The sequence below is a fragment of the Dicentrarchus labrax genome, unplaced genomic scaffold (assembly GCF_905237075.1).
Source record: "Dicentrarchus labrax unplaced genomic scaffold, dlabrax2021, whole genome shotgun sequence".
Lineage (NCBI taxonomy): Eukaryota > Metazoa > Chordata > Actinopteri > Moronidae > Dicentrarchus > Dicentrarchus labrax.
The window spans coordinates 17,354,977-17,374,776 of NW_026136713.1; the positions used below are offsets into that span (position 1 = coordinate 17,354,977).

The 19,800-nt window shown below is 39.4% G+C and overlaps 2 protein-coding genes across 5 annotated transcripts; one reads left to right on the plus strand and one right to left on the minus strand.

Annotated features, from left to right (window-relative positions):
* Positions 1–832: 832 nt before the first annotated feature.
* On the plus strand, positions 833–16,469 carry brd8b (bromodomain containing 8b). 4 transcript variants are annotated; one of them, XM_051419505.1, is made up of 19 exons: positions 833–895; positions 1,553–1,649; positions 3,666–3,735; positions 3,861–3,910; positions 4,049–4,171; positions 4,263–4,343; positions 5,182–5,246; positions 5,727–5,917; positions 6,198–6,389; positions 6,945–7,038; positions 7,446–7,588; positions 7,887–8,322; positions 8,412–8,449; positions 8,543–8,742; positions 9,442–9,534; positions 10,158–10,226; positions 10,451–10,736; positions 12,913–12,957; positions 14,686–16,469. In XM_051419505.1, exons 1-19 carry the CDS (start codon positions 877–879, stop codon positions 14,743–14,745), a joined length of 2,352 nt encoding a protein of 783 aa, XP_051275465.1. In that variant the 5' UTR covers positions 833–876; the 3' UTR covers positions 14,746–16,469. The 4 variants fall into 4 exon arrangements, with proteins under 4 accessions (XP_051275465.1, XP_051275466.1, XP_051275467.1 ...); XM_051419506.1 differs by lacking the exon at positions 12,913–12,957; XM_051419507.1 differs by lacking the exons at positions 12,913–12,957; positions 14,686–16,469 and adding an exon at positions 11,042–11,509.
* Positions 16,470–17,096: 627 nt separating this feature from the next.
* si:ch211-39i2.2 (DNA damage-inducible transcript 4-like protein-like) lies at positions 17,097–18,684 on the minus strand. The gene is made up of 2 exons (XM_051419508.1): positions 18,406–18,684; positions 17,097–17,934 (listed from the first exon to the last, which is right to left on the minus strand). The coding sequence occupies exons 1-2, from the start codon at positions 18,581–18,583 to the stop codon at positions 17,489–17,491; spliced, it is 624 nt and encodes a 207-aa protein (XP_051275468.1). The 5' UTR covers positions 18,584–18,684; the 3' UTR covers positions 17,097–17,488.
* Positions 18,685–19,800: the final 1,116 nt, after the last annotated feature.

The window sequence follows — 19,800 nt, forward strand, 5'->3', positions numbered from 1 at the left end:
AGTTATATATTGTTATATAGTTATATACTGTTATATATTGTTATATACTGTTATGTACAGTTATATACTGTTATATATTGTTATATACTGTTATATACAGTTATATACAGTTATATATTGTTATATAGTTATATACTGTTATATATTGTTATATACTGTTATATACTGTTATATACAGTTATACACTGTTATATACATTATATACAGTTATATAGAGTTATATACTGTTATATACTGTTAGATAGATTTATATACAGTTATATACAGTTATATAGAGTTATATACAGTTATATACTGTTATATACAGTTATATATTGTTATATACTGTTATATATTGTTATATACTGTTATATACAGTTATATAGAGTTATATACTGTTATATAGAGTTATATACTGTTATATACTGTTATATAGAGTTATATACTGTTATATAGTTATATACTGTTATATAGAGTTATATACTGTTATATACTGTTATATACTGTTATATATTGTTATATAGAGTTATATACTGTTATATACAGTTATATATTGTTATATAGAGTTATATACTGTTATATATTGTTATATATTGTTATATATTGTTATATACTGTTATATATAGTTATATATTGTTATATAGAGTTATATAGAGTTAGATAGATTTATATAGAAAGTGTTCAATGTTCATATTAGAAGGTTCAAATCTCCTATAAACCACGATCAGCTTTAATGCTTGACTGTCGTTAAAAATGAAAACAAACAAACAGTTTTTTAATAAAAATAAAACTTTAACTTTAATTAAATTATTATTTTTCTCTTAACGCCGTAACGTCTGTGTGCACCACTGAAACCTGTCCGGCGGAAGTTGTGTTGACGGGCTCGTCACAAAAGAAATGGCGAGCGGTATCGGCAGTGAGTAATATTTCACAACCTTTCTCTCGAGTTCCGTGATTTCACAGCAAAAAGCTACCATTAAACAAACAGCGGGCAGTTTAATTAATTAAGTTTGTCCCGTTACTCGATAAAACGTTAAATAACACCGTGTAGCTGTGTGTGTGTCTCATGAATGTGTCCCCCGTAATCAACACGGCTAAGCTAACGCTGATATTTGTTATTGTTATTGTGTTATTGTGTTATTGTCTGCAGAACCGCGGGTTATAGCCACTTCTCATTAAATGAGGGTGTTTTTTTTCCAACCCCCGTGCACTCTCAAGAAGCCATAACAAATATTTAAAGCATCACGTAAACATCAACAGTCTAGCTATCGGTGGCTAGGTAGCGAGCTAATTTTGATAAATAAATAAATAAATAAATAAAAAAGCTTAAAGTCGGAAAAGCAGCGCGGTTGCGGTGCGATTTATATATATGTTTAATGTTTACAGACAGTACGGGTTAGTTAGGTTATAATAATGTTTAATATAATTTAATGTTTAGTGTTATTTCTCCTAGTTTGTAACCTGACGCATAAATACTTTATCTTAATAACAAACCAGGAGCTGCTGGATAACCTTTGGATATTTTATATTTTATGTTATAATTTCTCTTGTGCTTTTTCTACTTTCTCCACAGAACACAAGATACTGAATGTGGGACCCACAGAGCCATGGTCGGTCAGGGAGAAGCTGTGCCTGGCCTCCTCTGTTATGAGGAGTGGCGACCAAAACTGGTAAAAGAAAACGTGTTCAATGTTTTTGTGGCAGTCAGACAGTGATTGATTAGAACAGAGGAGGTATTGATATTATCTTTCTATCTTTAGGGGTGTATACGTTTAATGGGGATAGATACGGAGCCCCTAAAGGGACATGGGGAAAAAATAAAAATGAAACGTTTCTAGTGCGCACTAGATAGTACTAGATAGTATCTAGTACTATCTAGTACTATCTAGTACTAGATAGTACACTATCTAGTACTATCTAGTGCGCACAAGGTAGTATCTAGTGCGCACTAGATAGTGCTAGATAGTATCTAGTGCGCACAACATACTATCTAGTACTAGATACTATCTAGTACTATCTAGTGCGCACAAGGTAGTACTAGATAGTATCTAGTAGTATCTAGTGCGCACAAGAGAGTATCTAGTGCGCACAAGAGAGTATCTAGTGCGCACAAGAGAGTATCTAGTGCGCACAAGGTAGTACTAGATAGTATCTAGTGCGCACAAGGTAGTACTAGATAGTATCTAGTAGTATCTAGTGCGCACAAGATAGTATCTAGTGCGCACAAGAGAGTATCTAGTGCGCACAAGGTAGTACTAGATAGTATCTAGTGCGCACTAGATAGTACTAGATAGTATCTAGTAGTATCTAGTGCGCACAAGGTAGTACTAGATAGTATCTAGTGCGCACAAGAGAGTATCTAGTGCGCACAAGGTAGTACTAGATAGTATCTAGTGCGCACTAGATAGTACTAGATAGTATCTAGTAGTATCTAGTGCGCACAAGGTAGTACTAGATAGTATCTAGTGCGCACTAGATAGTATCTAGTGCGCACTAGATAGTACTAGATAGTATCTAGTAGTATCTAGTGCGCACTAGATACTACTAGATACTATCTAGTAGTATCTAGTGCGCACAAGAGAGTATCTAGTGCGCACAAGATAGTACTAGATAGTATCTAGTGCGCACTAGATAGTATCTAGTTTTGTGGTTTGTGAGCACTAGATACTATCTAGTGCGCAGATAGTGTCTAGTGCGCACTAGAAACGTTTAATTTTTTATTTTTCCCCCATGTCCCTTTAGGGGCTCCGTAGATAGATAATCAACAGTTTTTGTTATTTATTTTTTTTAGTATAGCACAGTGGCTTACACCGTGTTATCAGCTGTTTTCTTTAAGGTTTCAGTGTTAAAAGGATGAAGAACATTTTAAACTCACCTGAAGTGATGAATCTAAATGTGTGTCTTCTTAGCCCTATTATCTTCACATATAAGCTGCAGACTGTCTGTTTTTGTGTGCAGATATTTAATATAAAATGTTAAATGTGGAATAAAGATTAAGTATCTCAGTATAACATTCAAGTTTATAAAGAGACACAAAATATTTACTGTGAACAAATCAGTCCAAGTATCTTTAACCTTTTAACACCTGATTTTTTTTACTTACTTCTAGACAACAATGATCCATCTACATTAACAAGAAAGAGAATCAACCTTGGTTGACACAACACAGTTGGATTTCCTTAATAAAAGAGGCAGAATAAAAGTTTTTCTCTTTAAAAATAAGCATATAAGCTCATATACATTAGGTGGTTATGCCCATGCTTTAGGATATGGTGCAAAAATACTAGTATGTGTGCTGTTGAATCTCAATTCTCACCACTAGAGGTCAGTCTTAGCCAAGTGATCAAGTAACCAGGAACCGGTCAGATCCACTGCTTATTGATTGTCACAGTCATGTGTAAAAAAAAAAAAATAATAATAATGTTATATAATACATAATAATAATAGTGTAGGAACAAATACAAATGGATCATTGTGTTGTGCTTTTGACAGTTGTGACATGATACTGTCCAGGATTTAGTGTTTTTTTTTTTTTTGTGTTCACATGACATTACTTATTTTCATAGCACCCTGGACCTCATTCACATATCTTAATTTATTCCTATTAGATTTTTTAAAATCAGTTACCACATGATTGTTCTCCCAACATGTGTGTTTATTCTGATGAATTTCTCTCTGTCCTCCAGGGTATCTGTAAGTAGAGCCATCAAGCCTTTCTCAGAACCTGGTCGTCCACCTGACTGGTTCTCACAGAAGGTGAGACAGCTACAAACCAACATTTTCTGCGTTTGTTTTTCTTAGAGCAGATTACTGTGCCGAATTCTTCTCAGACCATGATTAACATTTGCCTCAGGATAACAAATGTTCTCTCTGTTTCTCAGCACTGTGCCTCACAATACTCCGAGCTGCTGGAAGCCACAGAAGCACCTAAGTCAGTAATATAATACAGACACTCCTATGTGAAGAATTATAATAATGTGTTATTGCTTTTTTTTTTAAATTATTTGTTTATCATAGGTAAACTATTTTGTGAGTTGACTAAAAGTGTCTGTGCCCTCCGTTGCTCCAGGCGTAAGCGTGGTGAGAAGGGTGAGGTGGTTGAAACCATTGAAGATGTCATCGTTCGTAGGCTCACCACAGAGCGGATAGAGGAACTGAAAAAACTACTGCGGGACACACAAGAACAGTACAGGTACATACACATTTAAAATAAGGCTACTTTAAAGACGTTTGTGGACTGTGAGACCCGACCTCTAACCCTCCTTTGCTTTCTGTCCGGACAGGAAGTTGAAAAAGGAGGTGGATCTGATACAGACGGGTCACATGGACTCCCAGCTGAAGGAGCTGTGGGCAGAGATCACACTGTAAGACTATTCTTGATTGATTTTAAATGATTTCTCTCTATACAATTACTATTTTACTTATTAAATTCAAAAAGTGTATAAGTAGATGTTTAATTAGTCGCGCTCCAGGATACGTCTACCAGTAGTAATGTCATGTTGGTTGGTTGGTTCAATACAATAATACAGGAAGTGAAATACCTTGACAACTGTCAGGTGGATTTCCATGATGTTTTATACAGACGTCCATGGTTCTCATATGATGATGTAAGCTGGTCCAAGGTTTCAGTTCATCATCCTCAGCTGTAGTTAATGCTGCTATAGTATACAGGATTGTAGTCCAGTTAATCTTTAGGCAGTGCCTGAAATCACTTCCTATTTATAATATAATGCACCGCATTCACCCTCTCGAAAAAATAGTGTCCAATGTATATACACCACTTTCTGCTAACAATCCCACAATGCAGAACACTTCATTTTATGCTTTGGATGCAAAAATTAGTTTGTGTAACTCAAGATGACATAAGAAGACAATGACTCATAAGTGACCGAATTCTTCTCCTATTGAGTAAACTACTGAGTGTCTGTCAGATAGAGGGCAGTTGTGAACAAGAGGGTGATTTCAGACACAGCCATAGTGTCTGTGGGCCAGTGAGCAACAACATTGGAGCAGGTAATTGCTCAGTGACTCCTGAACAGTTATTATTACAAAGCATGGGAGAGGGTTCACACAGCTGCTTCTGCAGTTCAAACCTGCAGCCTTCAGCCACAATCATACCTCTGTCCTTTATGTCATTATACCATCCTATAAACCATCTTCCACAATTGTTAATTGTTAAACTGTGTGATTGCCCAACCTCAGAAAGAAGAAGCAGGATGAGGAGGAAGCAGAACAGAAGAGGAAAGCCACAGAGACAGCGTACCAAGGTAGGTTCGGTCTGCACACTGTTAAGGCCTTCTTTTGAAATATGTTATTTTTCTTCAGGACATCTGAGATATGTGAGCATTATTCTGAACTAATACTTGAAGTTACTTAATATTTGGTATGAATAGTACATTAAAAGGGGTCTACATAGACACAACACCAAATCCATCAAAGAAGATGTGGTATAACAAGATTTTTACCCACATGAGCTCAGTATATTACCCAGTCTAAATCCAACAAGTCTGCAACTACTAGAATACGTTGCGCCAGCCTCTTCTTGGAATAGTTTTTTTTTTTTTTAAATACTTGCTAAGACAAGCGATTGTTTCTTTCTGACTTGCTTTGGTTGGAACGACAGTGTTATCACATGATGCCTTGCTCATGGTTTCTGTACTGCAGTTTTTTTTCTGATTCCTTCAACTTAAAAAAGAGACTGATTCATTCTTTCTCTCACCCACTCTGACCTTCCCTCTCCATCACAGCTCGTCAGGCGGTGAAAAACACACCTAAACGTCTGCCCAGTGTTACTGTACGCTCTCCCTTGGGTGCCAGCCCCCCCACCGTGGACACTCAGGCTGACTCTTCGGTCCCCACGCCGCCTATGGATACAGGAGGTGTTGCCTCCGATGACACCACCACCACCACCACAACCACCACCACCACACACTCAGTTGTAAGGACAGACTCATATAGAACAGTGTTCTTATATACTCACCAGTGATGAGATACCCCAGGAATACTGCCATTACTGAGAGAAATGTGTGTTAAATAAGGGTTTTTTGAGTGAAATCAGCACTGTGGACTCTCTATGGGTCTCATTATGAGTCAGTGGAAAAAGATAATCTCACATTATGGTGGTTTTGGCAATCCCAGCTCCATGTGGAAGAAACTAGTTCAGATATTGCAGCTCACTGTGCCAACCACTCTCACTGATTCTTTGTTGCCTCTGCCAGGCCCAGGGGGTCGGAGTGTTTCTACCAGCGACTGATGCTCCAGGCCCAGGGCCCAAAGATGGAGGCCTTGCTGCTCTAGTAGATGACTCATCACAAAAGAGGCTCCTAGCCCAGAAGGCCACACCGCCGCCCTCACCTCTCCTGTCAGAACTGCTGAAAAAAGGCAACCTCATCTCAGCCAGCCCCCGCCTGGTGAGTGCCAGCTGAGCCTGGATCATTACATCTAAAACTAACAGGAATTAAAAATAGGATAGAAATATATAAAGAAACAAGCAAGACTCAGTTGTATATGCCACAAAGTTACTGTATTTAATTCAAAGTTACTTTATTTAATTATGTTCCCTGTGATATACTCTATAGACACTAATTAATTGAATGCTACTGTAAACCCAAGCTGTAGGAATACTTTTAAAATGTCATTGTGCAGTAAAGCAAAGGGTACTCACAGAATATTAATTAAATTATTAATTAATTTTAAATGGCTGGTTAATGAGGATGTAGATGATAGATTATGCAGCTTTTCAAGAGTTACAGGTTTTCAGCTCACAGTCTTATGTTATTACATTATTCAATTTAATTTTTTTATAGTGGTAATGATTCATAGGCAACAGATCTTACTGCAGTATTCTAATTTAATGTCAATTAATATTACCGGTATTTAACTTTATTTTCCACTGGGTCACTGTGAAAGTCATAGAGGTACTTAAAACCTAACTTTTGTTTTATTCCTGTATTTATTAATGTCAGGTTGGGGAGGGAGACTCTACTGGAAGCCTCACCAATGGAGTGCAAACAGCCACCGCAGTCACCGCCTTACCACCTGGTCATGAGGTCATCACAGGTAAATTTGCATAACTGTTCAGGCGTGCACACGGATCCACACGCTTGCTGTTTCTTGCACCATGAGACTGGATTCTGGCTATTGTAGCTCAGTGGCTTTTATTGCCACAAACATTCATGAATCTTTATAAAAGAATGAAAATATGTCCACCTGTGACTTTAAACTTTGTTGCCAAATGGTATTTATTCTCAGAAATTATGTGTGATACAGTAAAAAGTAGATGTGAAAAATTCTATTTAACCAGCCCTTGGTAGGTCTGGTTGTAGGTGTTGTTGGCCTGCACTGTTCGTGGCGTACAGAAGATAAATAAACTGGGTTCAGACCCAGTAATTACTTACAATTTTGCAGTGTGATGCTGCAGGTTTTTATTTTGTCTGTATTATTTCTTTCTCTGTGTGTGTTTGCAGAGGGAGAAGCAGAAGCTGCAGTGAAGCCAGAGCTCGAAGAGGAAACAGGATTAGTAGAAGAGGACCTTGTAGCTGTATCTTACATGGGTGACGAATTGGATCTGGAAACAGTAGGAGACATCATTGCCATCATAGAGGAGAAGGTACATACTGTGTTTATTTGTAAAAGGTTCCACATCAGTTTGCATTATTTACAATCAAAGAGGAGTATGCTAGTCATTTAAATCCACAGAAAATCTATTACTGCACCAGCAGGTGGAAGAGTGATGTATAAACACATTGAAGCACCAGGCTTTGAAATTTGTATTCTTATTCTAATGCCTTATAAGAAAATCCTTATACCAAAAAGAGGAGTTTTCTGTTGTTTGGTAACCATTGCAGTGTTTTTTCAGTATGAAATTCATTTTTGTCTTGTCTCTGTCCTTTCCTTCTTCTCCCCAGGTCGATGACTCTGTGGAAGCCTTGGACGCAGCAGCAGTGGAAGCAGCTCTCTCTCTGTGTGAAGAGGCCGTCTCAGAGGGACACACCCTCCCTGGCCCCTGGGAGACCCAGGAGTTGAAGTCTTCAGACCCAGCACCCACAGTCCAAAACACGGATTCCACACAGGAGCCTCAGAATGTGACTGCAATGTCCGCTATGATCCCAGCAGGCATAGACACCCAGAATCAACCAGAAAATAAAAGAGAAGAACAGCTTAAGGGAAACTGTGAGGGACCTGAGGTAGGAAGTGATATCATCTCCTCTGTCACCTCTGACGACGGTGCAACAGGAAGTGAGGTTACAGAGGAGGGGGCGGCAGGGAAGGAGACCACTGAAGCAACTGTCAAGAGTGAAGGAGAGGAATGGAGCCAGCCGGAGCCTAACCCACCTTGCCTAGGTGGGTGGTGTACTTATGTAGACGTACACACAGCAGTCATGATTATATACTGATGTTTTTCTAATCCTCTTCTCATTTTTGTCCCACAGACTCTGAGGACAGCTCTGTGTCTGGGAAAGAGTCCAAGGTAAAACACTGCTGCCCATTTACACACATGCACAACCTTTGTAAAACAGTAATTTTACTCAGAGTATGTGCGTTTGTGTGTTCTCAAATCTAGGAGGTGAAGGAGGAGGAGGCGGGGAGTGAGGGTGACCCAGAAGAAGGGATGGAGTTGAAGGAGGAGTGCGGGGAGGGGGAGGGTCCCTATCTGTCGGAGGTGGAGCGGGCAGCCAGCGAGAGTGAAGATGGTTACGGCCCGCCGTCCCAACGCTACACAGCTGATTCACTGGCCAGCAGCCCGGCCTCTTCTTCCCAGCTGTAGGTGTCCACATGTGTTCATGGTTCCAGAAAGGACTATGATAATTAATTTTGATCTATTACACTATTTAGGCTTGTGTGAATCCACGGCCATGTCCTAGAACAGGGGTAGACAACCTGCGGCTTTTACACACCAAATGTAAAAAAAAAAACATTTTAAAATGTCCTCATCTACAATGTTCGTCATACATTACCTCCTGACCTGTTGCCTTTTCCTCTATATTTAGCTGAACCTCAATAGTGGTGGCTACTACTCTTGAGTCCGTCGAGCTAGCGAACTATTACTCCAAACTTACTTAATTATTACTACTCCAAATTCTAAAAAAAGAAATGTCTCGTGCGTGGGCAGATTTGTTTGGTTGCGCCACCAGCGCTGCTTACTCTTTTTTTTTTTATTAAAGGTTGTTGACCCCTGTCCTAGAGTAACCCTTGCCCCAACTGAAAACATTTTAGGAGAAATGAAGATAAAGCTTAGCTGTCATTTGTCATGAGTACTTATGTCGTGACCTCTGAATCACATTTTGAGTCCATTTCTCTGAGTTAAGCAGTCTTTGGCTGCTGACAGTAAAATGTGCTTTTGTCTCTCTGCTACTTGTGATTTCTCTTCTACTTCCCGTTTCCATTCACCTTGGACTTTACAATCCTCTCTACGTTCCCACTCTGTCTTCACTTCCTCTCTTCCTTCTCTCTCTGCAACAGATCTACATGTGGTGAGGACCAGGAGGCAGTCCAGGCCCAGAAGATCTGGAAAAAAGCCATAATGCTGGTGTGGAGAGCTGCAGCCAACCACAGGTGGAGTTTCTTTCAATGCCTCAGCCTCAACAATGAAATAAACCTTAGCAATACCTCTCAGTCAACCTCAGAATGTTTTTTAGCACCTCAATTTTAATGAGACATCACATGATATCATATAGCAGGAGACTTCTTGGCCAACAAAGGATGATCAGTATTAATGGATATTGGGCTGTACCCAGAATTTAAAAAATACTGAGGTTGTGAGTGTCTGGGCCCTGCAGTGCAACCTCAAAAAAAAGTTGACTAGGCTGTATTTTTTCCACCTTTCAGTTAATTCAGCTGATCAGTCATGTTTTCTGTTGTGAAATGAAGAGTGTAAATCCCCACTATGTGAAATAGTAGACTGTGTACTCTTCCCCATAAGTGCAGACAGAAGAGGAGACAAGGCAGTTTGTATTACTAAAACCATAGCTATCTAATATCAGCTAAATATCTGTGAAACAAGCACATAAATGGGATACTCTAATTAGGCCTAAATCTATGCTGAACCCTGTTGTCTACTAATTGTTTATCCAGCATTTGTGCATGAAGACCAAGTTTTGGAAAAACGTAGTCTGGTCTGGAATAAAAAGAACAGGGAAACAAGTGTTTTACAGTTACTGAATTCATGTTTATCTCAGGTATGCCAGCGTCTTCCTGCAGCCTGTGTCAGATGACATCGCCCCTGGTTACCACAGCATTGTACACAGGTAAGAACTCACTCACAAACGTGCACTACACTGGCTGTTTTAATAAAATTACAGCTCGCATGCACACAAAGTATTCTGACACATGCTGCAGAGAATCCAAAGAGCATTCATACCACACCAAAATTCTCCCTTGCAGCGAATAGGAATAAGTTAAATGATGGTAAAAGATGTTGATTGTACAAATAGAATAAATAAATTCACCTCCCCCTCCCGTGCTGCTCCAGACCCATGGACCTGTCGGCCATTAAGAAGAACATTGAGTCCGGTGTGATCCGTACAACAGCTGAGTTCCAGCGCGACATCATGCTGATGTTTCAGAATGCCGTCATGTACAACTCGTCGGACCATGACGTGTACCACATGGCGTTGGAGATGCAGCGGGACGTCCTGGAGCACGTCCAGCAGTTCTTGGCCACCCAACTCATCATGCAGACCTCAGAGAGCGCCATCTCCGCCAAGAGCCTCCGCGGCAGGGAGGGAAATCGTAAGCCTGGGGAGCCGGCTGAGAAGGTGGGTTGGGTGACTTGGTCGGGGTCGAATAAGAATTCCCTTAAAAATCTGTGTCAAACAAGTCTTTTTGATAACACGCTCTATAAACTGTCAATGTTTGAAACTCAACTGTGAAATATGTTGTAGTGTTGAAATATCAACAGACATTTTGGGAGGAGCGACTGTAACAGCTTACCTGCTGTGGTCCACTCACTCAGGTGTTATATATGTACTTTGGTGAGCTCAGCGAGCTCCATGCATTCAGTAGCTCCACCTAACTTTAACCCGAGAAGAGGTCTAATGAGAATAACTTTGATTACTTACAGGTGGTTAAAGGTTTCAGAGAGATGGATGCTGTTGACTTTACACTTTTCCCCCGCTGATGTAGTTTGATGACCATGTTTTCTCCTGCTGCTGGTGGCAAACAGAGAATCTGTATGAAAATACATTTACAGTGTGGAAAGGATATCCTAACCACTAACTAATTTCCTTTGTTACTTAGCAGAATGTCATTTTAAAAGCCTTGTGGACATAGTTTTGATTTGTTGTGGTCAGTCTGGTTCTCATATTATTACTAAAATGTGTCTCTATATACATTTTGCTAATGCTCAACGCGTCTTGACTGACCAAGACGGCTGACATTTATTAATCCTGGACTATTTTAATGGATTAAGAGCAACACTGTATTATAAATTCTGGGCCTTTGGATTGACTTTTGCTGTTCAAGTTTTGTTTCTTGTCGTATCATTTTCAGATTATGTATTTGATCCTAAAACAGTATTGATCACCACTGATGAAGTGTGTGTGTGTGTTTCTTTCCATCCAAATGGGACAGTTTTCTGATGTGATTAAATGTAAATTTTACTATCTTAGATTATATATTATTATATTATAATATTGTGAAACTGTTACTCCAGTTTCTCTGTTCTGTTAAGAATTCAACCGTAAAGAAAATGGGTACATTTTTGACATTTTACTTGACATTACATTGAACAATATACCTTAGTACATCATGTCTGCTGAATCCATGCTACTTTTATATCTATAAATTTAAAGAACCTCGACTCAACTCAAACAAAGGCTTTAGTCTTCTCATTTTGGCTAATTACAGGCTTACTGTAACTGAATCATTGTACACTCATTTGTTCATGTGTAGCCCGCTGTCACTCAGAGTAATGTATGCTGAAATGTGAAGTACCAGAACCAATGAGGACACACAGCGGATCATTTTGGTGCCTATCTCTCAAAATCTTGACACTGATGATATATTTGCATTCACATCGGCATCATATAAGTCAGACCAACACACATTGTTGAATACATGTTGGAGACATCTGGTCAGCTCGGTGCAGTTGTCACCAGGTCCACTCTCCTCTCCGCTTGCTGCAATGTGCTTCAGTGGAATAATGCCTAGTCTTGACTTCCCAGCTGATTCATGTCCTGCATGTTGGCTGCACCTCTCCTCACTAACTTCTGTCTGTCTGCATCTGCCTGTCACTGACTCAACTGTTTGTCTGCTATTGTCCGCAGTGAACGTTTATGTTTGCTGTTCTCTGTGTGGGTGTGTGTATACTACTTTATCTCAGTTGTGTGAATGCGGGAGTTGTGAGTGTGTGTATGTAACAGGCTTCCTGTTGGTCATGGCATTTTTGAAGTATCATGGAATTTAGATATGTGAGTTCCAGACGGGGAATATTTGGGAATTTGCTAAATTTACCTGGGAAGTCCAGAAGTATGGGTGAATTTTGCAAATGGTTTGCTAAACAGAATATATTTTAGAAAATGCTCCACAAATTAGTTAAGCTGTTCCTCTACACAACTTTACTTACCTGAACAATATTAAAAAATAACATTTTGAGCTCATGGAAGTGCTACGACTGGATGAAAGTCATGATATATTTCATAGGGGCCATGATGAGAATTGTGGTATAGTGTGTATGTGTGAGTGTCTGGTGTGTTTATCTACGTCTGTGTATCTGTCCCTTATATATCTTACTATTTACTATCTGCGTATGTGTGGATATCTGTCTCTTTGACGTGTGAATATTTGTCTGTGAATGTGCCGTGCAGCGGTCGAATGGACGCTCGTTCCTCGGAGTGCTTCTGTGTTTGACGCAGACTTGTATGAAACTTGCTTTCTCACGCACATGTGTGTGTTTTCTCTCTCTTTCTCACTCCAATGTTTGTCCTCCTACAGGACAGTGTCCCAATGGCCTCTCCTGCTTTCCTTCTCTCTCTCTTTGTAAGTATTCAGGTTCTCCCTCAGATTTCACCAGAACCGGGCCACGCTCCGCACACGCTTGTCTCAACGCAGACACACACATACACGATGCACATATCTGTCTTTACCTCTCATCGCTTTTCTTTCTCTCAGTACAGTTTAGTTTCTAGTTTAGTGTCATTAAAGGAAGCAAAACAGTTTGAAGCCTTAAATTAGTCATAAAAGCCATTAAAATCTGAGCACTATTTTTAGTGTTGGAAATAATGTAACTGCAAATATTCAGTAACTTCAACAGTTTCAGGTCATTTTAAAATTCCTTCCTTTCAGTGTCGGGGGTCATTAAACATTTTTAGCTATTTCAACATAAAAGCCACTGTTAAAACCTATAATTAAAGATTAGATCCTAAATATTGATTATTGAGACTGTACTACATTTACAGTATGTGTCTTGGTCACACAAAAAAAAGGTCTAAAGGATCTGAATCAAGGTTATTTTAGTGTTTTATGTTAAATAATAAAAATACAAAATCAGCCAATATATCTATTGGGGTTTTTAGTTTTGGTTTTTAAACTCTCAGATATCGATGTCAGTACTGGTCTCTAAGATCCTGTATCGGTCAGAGCAAAATGCAGTTACGTGACATAAATATTAAATTTTAACCATTAACATAATTAGAAATGTAAATTTTTAACGTGATGTCTAAAACCCTTCCAGAAAATATCAAGTGGAAGTAATTTGTCTTTATTTAAGTGTTAGTTAATATGATTTAATGTCTCTAACACTAAATATTAAAAAGAAAATGAGAAACAATCTAAGTTAAAGTAATATTATTTATTGTATTTACACTTGATAGACAGTTGCAATATAATAATAATGATAAAACCTTACAAATGCCACGAACAGCTCAAACCAGTGAGACGAAGATACACAAAAATACTGAAATATTTCATGTAAAATGTTCTACTTTTTGTAGAACCTCAACAGTCGTAGTTGAGCTGAGAAAACAGGTTTTCATGATCTTTTCTGTCTTTTTATTTCAGCATGATACAACGTCTTTGACTGTTTCTGTAGAGGTTTTTCCAACCATTACCCAGTAATAAACTTAAGTATCAAATGCTCAGTAGTACTGAAGGAAAAAAACCCAGACCATCAGTACCCAGCCACAATCAGCTGTAAAGACGTCTGATAACAATTTCTCTTCCTCTTCCTCTCTCTGACAGTTTCACACACACATCTCTGAACACACTGTCCGTGTCACCCTCATAAACTTTAAGTTCTGTTTGGACACAATATTCATACACACACACACACACACACACACACATACATATACACACACACACACACAGGCTCCAGTAACCTTTCATCACCCAAGCTTCCGTCGACCTTCCGTTAATGACCCCATGCCGGTTTCCTGTGTTTTTCTGTTTTCGTGCGATTGTCTGTGTCTCTGCATGTTCTAATTTCTTTTCTCCTTCTTTTCTTTTAAAATCTTCCTTTTTTGATCATCATTGTTTTATTTATTTATTTATTTTATGTTCTTCATTTTGGGAGGAAGCCTTCCGAGGTGGACTGTGCTGTGTTTATTTGTGCGGAGCTCAATCGCGTGAGGAGGCCTGCCACAGGGCCTCCCTTCTCTCTGTCCAGCTGACCTTTGACCTTTACACCCTTATGTTAACTTTTCCTCCTGCTCTCGCTCTCTTTCTTTTTCCCCCTTTCTCCCTCTTTCGCCTGTCTCTCTGCCGCAGGACGGAGGCACCAGGGGTCGTCGTAGTGCCATGGAGGCCGACCTCAAAATGAAGAAATAGACTGAGATATCAGAGAACGAGACACTTTGAGATACAGAGAGCCACTCTTGGAATCGGAGGTGGTGGAGCTAAATACTTACTGGTCACCTTGGTTGTTTAATGAAGAGGACTGTGCAGTCTCTGTGTGCCTGGTGTATGTGTGTGTATGTGTGTGTGTGTGTGTGTATACATACGCACTTATTCATCCGTGCAGTGCCGTAGACGAAGGGTATATATGTGAATGGGTGTGTCTGTCTGTGTGAGAGAGAGCTGCATCAAGCTTCCTCTTCTTCAGTTCATATGATTGGTTAATGTGCAGCGCCATGGGGATTTCACTCCAGGCCAAACAAGCCATGGCACCACTTACCCCAAGTATAATTTCACCAGCGACGGTTCATCATTTCCCTCTGCAGAGGAGGAGGAGGAGGAGGAGGAGGAGGAGCGGCGAAGGGAAAGAAAACTCTGTCACCAGCAAACATTAGTTTGGGACCTGAATAATTTAGTGCAGGATGAGTCCTGTTTGTCAGATTTGATCATGTTGAATCACGGATGCATTAATACTGGTACTGCATGTGAAATGCAACCAAGATACTGAATCTATATCAGTTTGATCACTGCTATAATATGATCCACATAAAAGCTATTAGGAATCTTAACAACTGGAGTTTTTTGCCTTTTCTGATAAATGTAACAGACGATGGCTGTCTTCATTAAGAAAAGCTGATGACGTCACCGTCTGCTTTGCTTAGTCACGGGTTTGAATGCTCCCGTGTTGTCCATGTTTCAGCCCATTAACTGCAAATTGCATTTACATTTCTGCTGACTGTTTTCCAAAGAACACGTTTATAGATTAACTACCCACCTTTAAGCAGCCCTCAGCTTCCATAAAAACCCATAATCCATAAACTAGAAATCAATCTAATAACTAGCTGCGATGTGAAAGTTGCTGGAGAGCTGTAACCCATCGCTGTAAACAATATGGTGCCTTTTTGTTAAAGTCACATCAACATCGTGGTACTGAAGTGAGCAGGAACCCTTTTCTAAGTCTATTAGGTGTTGCATTCAAGTGCACAAGGCGTCAAAAGTCAGAATAACTATCATGGAAGAGGGTTTTTTTTAGCATTTATAAGGTTGCTTCTACATCTCAGATGTCAGTGTCTTTGAAATCACCAACAGAGCTTAGGAAACAATTCCTGCACATAATGATTATATAACTTGGACGGAAAAACAGTGAGTCAACAAATTATTCGCTTGATTAATTACCTTAACTTCAAATACCCGCCACAGCTCATTTTTATGTCTTAGTGAATTGAATGTAAATCAGTAGCGGCCTTTGAAGGTTAGAGAATCAGAAACTGCTCTAATAACTAATCAATACAGTTTAATCTGTAAAATAGTTGGCAGTAATGTCATGCTTTGGTTTTAATGGGCTGAAATAAAGTATGTGGAGATTGGTGTTGCTGAAATAGTATTGATGCATCCCTACTCATCACTGTAGCGCGTGTGTGTGTGTGCGTGTGTGTGTGCGTGCGTGCGTGTGTGCGTGCGTGTGTGTGCGCTATGTAAATGGAATAAGAAACGTGTTTGTGTAATGTGTGTTAGATGGGTGTACAAAAACAAGTTTTGTACTTGTGAGATGGATTATGTAGAGTTTTGTGTTTGGGTAGCTGATACATGTATCATGTGTTCTGTTGTACATTTGTTAAATAAAAAAAAAAAGATTATTTGATCTAAAACTGAAATAATATGAGAGTTGTGTATTTGCTGTTTGTGTGTCTCGGTCACTTCAGGGTCGTTGGAGATCTGCTCTCACCAGCTGCATTCGGTGCTCTAAATGGGCTCATTGAAACGATCTGGCACACTTTTAACCTTTTATATGATCATTTTCTTTTACTCTAAACAACTCGAAGCTCAAGAAGTCGTAAGTCATTAAGTGTTGGGGGCCCATAAATTGTCAGCAGATGTCGTGAATATGTGTGATGTCCCCTGGGGAAGACGGACAGTGTTTTACAGTACACACAAACAGGGTCGCATTATCAGGATGTAAAAAAGGTAACTAATCATTACAGTAAGAGAAAAAAGAAAAATGGGGATTGTTAAAAAAAATTCACTGAGCAGAAGATACATTTTTGATGTTATAAATCTTCATTTCTATTTTCTTTGAGTTGTCTTACAAAAAAAGTATTTGGCGTTGAGGTAGTCCAAAATAATGGGAAGTAATCAAGTTACATTACTTTATTATTTTGTGATACTTTTTTAAACAGGTAATAAATAATTGTATTACATTTATAAAGTAACCCTCCCAACCCTGCTCACCGGTATCAACAGCAGACTATATAGCAGCACTCAAATACAAGCACAGGACAAAGAAATCGTAGTGTAAAAAGTTTATTTTACAATCGCATAAATAACTAAAAAAAAGTACAGCACACTTCAGGAGTGAGACCTGCCCAGTCCTGGAAGGAAGTTCTCTTTTTTTTATGTTTACAGTGTACACGTTTAACATTCAACCATCCTGTGCAAAATACTGTGGTCACATTGGCTACAGAGTGTAGCAACACAAGCAGTTTGACCTCCTGCTCCAAGTTAGACATTCATACACCAAACAAAGAACAATCCACTTCCTTAGAGCCAAAATATAACAGTGCATTTCAGGCCGTGTGCATGTGTAGCCTGAAAGAAGATACAACTGTGTATTTAACATTCACACCAGAAAAAAAAAGGGTAATCAGTGAAACAGGGGTTTACATTCAACTCTGTGCCCTTAGTTGAAATCATGAATGACCGGGCTGGCAGAGGAGTAGAGCTTCCTCTTCACCAGCCGGTACTCGGGTCTCAGTTTCAACACTTTGCTGGTATCAAAGATGTGCATGAGTGGCGGCCAGCCGTCGCCCTTGTCCGCTTTGAAAATGACGGACAGCTCAAACGTCGGGGTGACACTTGGGTCTGGGAAGATGCTCCCCACAGGCTTCAGGCCATCTTTGCCCTCCACGTAGACCTTGATGGAGGCTCCCCGCAGCCCACAGGGCTCGTCGGCAGAGGAGCGCACCACGTCCTGGCCCACCCTGGAGGTCATCTGGCGAGGCAGCAGCAGCACCTGGCAGTGGAGGGCGGAGGCTTTGGCCTCTGTTAGACATTGCTCTATCTGCCGGGTCACGTCCTGCTGAAGGAGCCCCTCCTCGTGCTCCAAACCAGCGTCCAGGTTGGCAACTGTGGAAAGAGATCAAGAGTGTTTGTTAGAATACGTTTTAAAGTTTTTTTTGACACATTCGTCATAGGTGTAAAAACCTACTTGGCAATAAACATAATTCTGATTCTGATTTTTTATACCATTTGTCAAATACAAATCCTGCATCTTATCAATAAAGTGAGTTTGACCCTCGTTCAATCATTTTACTTTTGGTTACTACTTTTATCATGAGATACATGTGTGTCAATACTGCCTTAAAATAAAGGAGTCATCAGAAATAAAGAGTTTGTATCAGCAGCTGAGAGGAAGAACAGCTCAACAACCATCAGCTGATCCCAGACCTGGATCAGTTACATCAGAAACTTAGAAATCGGCTAATTAATTTGTTCTTCCGCCAAATTATATAGTTCCAGTCGCTATTTATGAATTTCTTATTACCACAACAAAAACTACATTCAACTTTTTTTCCCCTTCCTTTTCTTAAAACTTACAAGGTGAGTTAGAATCTCTCTCGTCCCAGCTTTCGACGCTCCCCCGCCGGACTGAAGTCGTCTTTCGGCCCGGGGACCTGCGCTGGAAGAAGTACTTCCCGATCATCTCTACGAGGCTTTCGTCCTCCGACAAGACGGGCACTCCGTGTCCAAATATCAGAGCCGTGGTATAGACCATCCTGATTCCTGTCCGTGAAGCTCCGGTGTCTCCTCCGAGGGTTTGGTCTGAGTTTGCTCCATGTAGTGAGAGAGTCGAGCTGAGCGGCTGTCGGAGCGCAGCGCGCAGCTTTTATACCGGAGGCGCATCTAGTTGCATCAGCTGAGCGCTTACACGTTTGTGGGCGGGACTGACCGGTTCAATCGAGAAAGTTCCTGATTTTGTGGCTCACGCAACATGTCCGGGCATTACACTGAGAGCTAATACACACACATATAGTTAATATAGGAATAAGAGAAGTGGAATATAAAGCGACTCTTGTAACTTTTATATGTGTTCATTTACTTTTATTGGTGTTTCTAACTGAGCTGACTGTAGTAACAAATATCTCCAATAGTATTAATTTATATGAGAATGAAAATACATTTGAATCTGCCCCCAGAGTGTTTGTTTTAACCTCTCTTCATAGCAGTTTATTACATATTTATTATTATTTGCTCAACATGCAACTCTATATAATTCTTCATTCTTCAACTAAGATCCATTTTGGTCTTGAAACTTTTATAAAATTGAACATGTATTTTATGGGAAAGGGGAAAAAATGACATTACATGAAATTATATATCATTTAACTATCAGGAAGTGTTTTTTACACAGGATGGAGAAATAAAACATATATCTATTCCAACATTCAGAGGAAATCATCACACCACAAAAAAAAGTGTTTTTAAACAAAAATTATTTACAGACCTTCTGTTTTCAGAATATTTAATGAAAAGTTGAACACAGATGTGCCCGAATGTGTAAGTTTATTCATATTCAGGATTTTAAATAATATTTCTTTCTATTTTTTTGGATGAAAAACATCTTTCACTAAAGTCTTTCAATCAATTTCTTACATTTCACAATAAAGAGTCTTGGACAAAGTAGTATTTGGTTGGAATAAACCTTTAAAATTATAATAGAAAGTAGTATTTAGCGAGGTTGTGAAAAACTAGGGTCCTTGAAATAAAGATCCTGAAAGTGCTGCTTCTGGTACTGCACGGACGTGTTAGTGCTACAACCAGGGCTGGGAGGGTTACTTTAAAGATGTAATCTGATCCATAACTCAGTTACATGTAATCCATTACTCACCAAGCCTGGCTACAACTACTACTTCCCAAAACTGATAATAATCAACTAAAGAAAGCATTTACTTTATTTCTCCCCTTTTTTAAACTTTTTTACTTCATTTATCC